This window comes from Dromiciops gliroides, chromosome 5 (genome assembly GCF_019393635.1).
Source record: "Dromiciops gliroides isolate mDroGli1 chromosome 5, mDroGli1.pri, whole genome shotgun sequence".
NCBI lineage: Eukaryota > Metazoa > Chordata > Mammalia > Microbiotheria > Microbiotheriidae > Dromiciops > Dromiciops gliroides.
This window is the reverse complement of record NC_057865.1, coordinates 240,070,006-240,076,244: the sequence shown is the minus strand read 5'-3', so window position 1 is coordinate 240,076,244 and position 6,239 is coordinate 240,070,006. Positions and strand designations below refer to the sequence as shown.

At 41.6% G+C, this 6,239-nt stretch overlaps 1 protein-coding gene across 2 annotated transcripts in view; it reads left to right on the top strand.

Moving 5' to 3' along the window:
• Nucleotides 1-1,159: 1,159 nt before the first annotated feature.
• CPM (carboxypeptidase M) overlaps nt 1,160-6,239 on the top strand; it is a 70,787-nt gene continuing 65,707 nt past the window's right edge. Inside the window, exons 1-2 of one of the 2 annotated variants that reach the window (XM_043965199.1) lie at nt 1,160-1,222; nt 1,640-1,819. In XM_043965199.1, coding sequence (XP_043821134.1) covers nt 1,657-1,819 — 163 coding nt within the window. In that variant the 5' untranslated portion in view covers nt 1,160-1,222; nt 1,640-1,656. Of the gene's footprint in view, nt 1,223-1,363; nt 1,820-6,239 lie in introns of those variants that run through there. The other variant, XM_043965198.1, reaches the window with a different exon arrangement.

The following is a 6,239-nucleotide window of genomic DNA, read 5'->3' as shown; positions in this document are numbered from 1 at the left end:
AGTGTGGGTTGGCGCTATTCAAATTTAAATGGAGAATCCCGGAATGCTGAGAATGCATACTAGCTCTGTATTAAAAATAATGACCATACTCTCTCCAGGTAATTCCCAAAGATGCAAATGTATTGAGTCAAACCCCCCACCCCCATTCACCAACTAAATCTTCCCCCAAAGAGTACTATTTCTTTGGCATGCGCTATCAAAAAACTTTCCAAATGTGCACAACATTTTGTGTATAGAGTGTAGAGGGAACCCCCCCCCCCGCAAAAAAATTCACATTTTGCACCTTTGGAAAGGGAGCTCTTATTTTGCTATACCCTACACACGAAATTTTATGAGTTGGGGGGACTGAGGTGGAGGAGGGGGACTTTTATTTAGGTTAGACTTAGAAAAGTTCGAAGGAAACCTGAGAATCTTGAATGGGGACCCTTGGATTGAACCAATTTACTAGCCCGGGTTTCGTCCTACAGAGGTGGTCAGCACGCTTCCTCTAGGAAACAAAGAAACAGCTACAAAGCAATCCTCGAACCCTCGAACAGCAATTGCGTGTATCCACTCTTAAGTGAATCAGGGACATGTACTAGTGTTTCTTGGAAATTGGAGTGGAGTTTTACGAGTCACTAGGAAGATTGATTGAGTTCATCTAGCAACGGCCCCCCGCCCCCACCCCACCCCCCCGTACCCCAAGTTCAGTGTCCCTCCGGTCCTGCCCCGCCAGTCCCTCATAAAAAAGGAGCAGAGAAGTTAAAGACGAAGAATTTTGCAAGGATTACACGTCCATACAACCACAGGTTGTTGGCTTCTTTCCTCCCCGTGCAAAACCACGCACGTTAGGAAACCTGCGGGAAGCATCTACCTGCTCCGGACAGCGCAAGCTAGGGAGCAGCAGGGCTGGGGCCAAGCTGCCGGTGCATGACAGCACTGAGCCTTCAGCTGTCTTTACGTCCTCCTCCCCTGGCTCCTGCAGAAACTTGCACAGGTGAGACAGCAGGCGCCCACGAGCGCCAGGACCCAGAAGGAGGGAGGTTGGGGAGGTGTGTAAGGAGGGAGGGGAGGACTGAGAGGGGGAGGGGCAAGTCTTGGCGGCGGGGCCCCTGACTGGACAATGGAGACGTCGCTCAGAACTGACGGGGCGGGGCCAGCCGGCTGACTCGCCCAGTCTCGGGGCTACAAGAGGTGCCCCGGAGCAGCAGCTGCTCCCGGGGCGGCAAGAGCCTGGGCCACGGTGAGAGCGCAGCTGCTGCAGCTGTTGGGGACACTGCGGGGCGGGCTGGAAGGGAGCGGAGGGGGGGCCGGGAGGCCCAGACTGCTGGGGCAGGTCAGCTAGTTCTCCACGCTCACCCACGAAGTGAAGCCGGGTGGAAGATGTTCTAGAACCAAACTTGTAGGGTCGTGGAGAGAGGAGAGGGGAACCAATATTTATTGAACTGAACTGAATTTGGATTCGTGATGGGATTGGACTGGCCTGAACTGAATTGAACTGAACTGACCTTTGAAAGGAATTGAAATGAATGGAGCGAAATTAAACTGAACTGAATGATGCTCTATGTGACCCGAGACAGTTGCAAAGGGCTGGTAACTTTTTCACTTCTTCCCCGGTCTCATCCAGACTGACTTTTCCCCCCCTCTTAATTCATTGTAGCACTTTCATCCTAGAACATGGATCTTCCATTGTACCTGTGCGTGGGATTCTTGGTGCCTTTGGTGGCCGCGCTGGACTTCAACTATCATCACCAGGATGCGATGGAAACTTTTTTGAAGAATGTTACCCAAACCCACAATTCTATAACTCATTTGCACAGTATTGGGAAATCAGTATCAGGTAGGGGTCCACTATATTCACCCTTCTCCCTCATTCTTTTAAACTCTCTCCATTTCACACCCTGCTCATCCCCTGTCTCCAAAAAAAAGGATCTTGTGCAACCAGACAAGAATGAATGCGTCCATGAAATTGTCGTTTGCATAAAATGTTTCTTGTTAATTGTTTGGGGGAAAAATGTTAGTGACTCAGTTACCTGTTCTTGGTTAATGTTTCTTGTTAGTTGTTTTGGGGAAAGATGTTAGTGACTCAGTTACCTGTTCTTAGTTCCCATTCTAATCAAAGTGTCTTGAGCTCTTCTCTTGCTGAAGTTCTCAGTGGAGTAAATGAACCAACAATTTGTTTTCTGTTTCCCTTCGCTTATTTTAATAGAACCCTTGATGATGAAAAGCAACTCAAACTTCCAGTTCCTGTTTAAATTTAGAGTATTAGATTAATTTATGTCAGCAGTATTCCTGTTTCTTGTATTACTTAATTAGCTCGATGTCCTAAAAATTATTCAAGAAAGGCGGGTGGGAAGTTATACCAATGATATGCTCCTCAAAGCCTGTTTTTAGAATAGCCTATTCATAAAGGTAAGGATCACATAATAATGTGTACCTGGCATTTATAGAATTTGGGGGTAGTTTTGCTTTTTACTTTCTATTAGGGTTACTGATTAAAAGCTGGAAGGGAATTCAGGAAATTTATTCCAACTCCTTCATTATATAAATGAGGAAAGAGAAACCCAGTAAAAACTAAATGACTTGCTTAAAATCACATAGTGGCAAAGTCAGGTTCTCCAGCACCAAACTGGTGTTCTTTCCACTAAACTATTCTGAAATCGACTTTTAGTATTTTAGCATCATTCATTCTATGAGATCAATGCAAGGGAAATTTGAGGCAACAGAGATTAAGTGATTTACCTAAGGCTGCCCAGGTCTTGGTAAAATCAAAGGCATTATTGATTTAGAACTGGATCTCAGAGACAATCTAGTTCATCTTTTTAGGGGGGTGGGGGATGGGAAGGAAATCACTGACTTGCCCAGGGTCACACAGCTATTAAGTGTCTGAGGCCAGATTTGAACTCTTGTCCTCCTGACTCCAGTACACTGATCTTCTATCCACTGTACTACATTTTTGTTTGTTCGTTTCTTTTTTTGTTTGTTTTGTTTTTTTAAGGATGAAGAAACTGAGGCCAAGAGAACTTAAGGGACTTACTTGCTCTAGGTCATGGGGAGAATACATATCTGATGCAGGATTTGAACTCAGATCTCTCAACTGCAGGGCCAGCACATATGTCACTGTAACCTACTGGATTAGAACCCAGGATTGTTTTGCTCCCAGTTTAAGAGATGCCTCTTGACTACAAATCAGATAATTCTATTAAATAATAATAGTCTTTAACCCAGTTGGTGGTCTTTAATACCCTAAATATAAAAGGTTGTCAAAATTTAGTGTTAAAGCCAAGCTTATTATTATTAGAGTATTTGTTTTCCCATGAACTCTTCACCCTGTAGGGGAAGATATGTTAGAGCGGAATGAATCTTAGATTTAGGGTCAGAAGACCTGGATTCAAATTCTGATTTTACTTGTTATGACTCTTCATGGTCCCATTTGGGGTTTTCATAGCAAAGATACTGGAGTCTTTTGCCATTTTCTTCTCCAACTTATTTTACAGATGAGGAAACTGAGGCATATAAGGTGAAGTGACTTGCCATGATGGGTCACAGAGCTAGGAAGTGTCTGAGACCGGATTTGAACTCAGGTTCTCTTGAGCCCAGGACCTGCACTCTATCCAGCGAACCACCTACTTGCTGGGTGGTTCTCTGCTACTTGGCTGAGTGCTTCTGGCTAGGTTATTTGGACTTCAATTCTTCATCTGTAAAATGAGAGAGTTTAAGGTCCCTTCTAGCTTTAAATTCTGGGTGCATAAAATTTGTATTTGGGCTTTTTGCATTTGAGATTATTATAATTTCAACATCTCTACTCCCCCCCCAAAAAAAATTTTAAGATAACCTTTTTTTTAAAAAATAAAATTAATAAAGTATTATGTAAAAACATGACTATGTAATACAAATCAAAACTACTAGGTTACCTGTATAACATTACCTGTTTTATTTCAGCAGCATTATTGCTAAATAATCCATGTAGGGATTATTCTCTAACACCGTATAAAATTGTGGAAGTTAGATTCCCAAGAGACCATTTCTTGACTCTGGTTGAACTCCCCCTCCCCCCCCCTCCAACCACCAGACTTTTATTTGACAACAAATGGGGAAGTTAGCTAGAATTAACCAGTGTTGTTTTGTTTTTGAAGTAATGAAAAAACTTGAGTTTTTTTGTTTTGTTTTCAATAGAAAAGTGCTTGTGTGAGATAAAAGTTGGGGATTTCTTTCTTTTGGGTAAACCAGCACTTGCTGGCTTGATATCAAACCACATTCACAGAGAAAAGAAAGCCAGACACTTTTTTTTTCTTTTGGCTTGTGTACACCCTTGTGATTGGTCAAAGGACAAGTTTATCATGTAAAGGGGAACAACAGTTGCCACTTTCAACTGTGACTGGTTAAAGAAAGAAAAATCCAGATCCTTTAATCCTTTTCTAGTAAAACATTTTGTTGTGGAAAAATACATATTGGTAACAACAACAATAATGATAGAATTAGTAAATTGTTGTTGTGTGTTCACATACTTTGCGCTAGGTAAGCGTTTTTTACTGACCTTTGGGTCTTCTATGTAGGGTAAGAATGCATAGCGATATATACATTCAAGTATTTTAAAGGATGAATGGTAGATAGCATGGCATAGTTAATAGTGAACCAAACTGGGGCACCATTATTATTTAATAGAATTATATGATTTGTAGTCGAGAGAAATCCCTTAAACTAGGAGTAAAAAAAAAATCCTGGGTTCTAATCCAGTAGATTACAGTGACAAATACTCTGGCTGTGGAATTGAGAAATGAAGGTTAGAGTCCTGTGTCAGACAGGTATCACCTGTGTGACCTAGGGCAAGTAAGCTCCTTAACCTCCCTGGGCATCAGTTTCATCATTCCTCACCCCATACCAGCAAGATAGCACAGTGAATAGAGCACTAACCCCAGAATTAAGAGGACCTGAGTTCAAATCCAGCCTCAGAAACTAGCTGTATGACTCTGGGCAAATCATTTAACCTCATTGCCTCCAAAAAAAAGTTAGTGAATTGAATGTCGAGTCAGGAAGACTTGGGTTCAAATCCTGCCTCTAACGTGCTAGCTGTGTGATCCTGGACAAATCACTTAACTTATCAGTGGTCCCAAGCAACTCTCTACTCTAAGTGCCAGAGTGATCTGAATGGATAGAGGGAATTCTTGATCAGGAGTTTCTGACACCAATTAAACATCAAATGTAGTAGAATTTTATTTTGAAAAAGATGATGCTATCTGATAAGAAGAGTAATGTGGAGCTGCACTGGGCTTGGAATCAGCAGATAGAGTTTAAATGCTTCTTCAGAGAAATGAGTCACTATGTAGATCATGAGGAAGTTAATTGACCTCTCAGAGGTTCAGTTTTCCTAATCTGGAAAACAGGTATAATATCATGTCACTTATCTCACAGAGTGCTTGTGCTTTATAACCTCTGAAGCTCTGTAGAAACAGAAGTTTTCACCTAAGAAAGAAAGCCAAATTTAGAGGTAAGTCTAAAAATAGAATCTCATTAAAGTGATGAGCAAGGAGTTAGGGAAAGGACTTAAATTCACATCATTTCATATGGGTGTATATATACACATATGTATATATGTTTAAATACATATGTATATATTTGTATAGTTATCCCTTCCACATCACTGGGGTTTAGGGGCACAGGCCCATCAATTGATATACATATGTATATGTGTATATGTAATTTATGTCTATACATATACAAACATACATACATTTATGCACACATATATTTATTCATAAAATTTCTATCCCCTGTAGTATGTTGTACTAGAGAGGCACTATTTAATAAATATTTGTTGAGTAAAAGAAACATGGTGCCTGATCTCAAGGAACACCCTTGCCACCCTGTTGCATCACTTCCAATCTGTTTTCCATGTTTCCCTTCCCAAAAAAATCAAGCATTAGGTCTGCAACCTCAGATCTTCCCCCATCACAGCTTTAAGTCCTAAAGACAGAATCCCAGATCCTAGAATCACCAAATGCCAAAGTTGGAAAGGACCATCAAGCTCCACACAGGAGAGATCCCTGCCAAGGTTACACAACCAAAGGAGGTTCTCTTTGCTTGTCTTCAGTTTAATAAATAAAAATGTTTAATGCAACCACCCTAACCCCATCCAAGGAGAGAAGGTGGAAGAGCCATGTCCCAGAAGCCAAGGAAGATGCTTTATTGGCTAGAGAGAATCAGAAATAGATGTTATAGGCATCTAGGTGGCACAGTGGATAGAGCACCAGCCCTGGAGT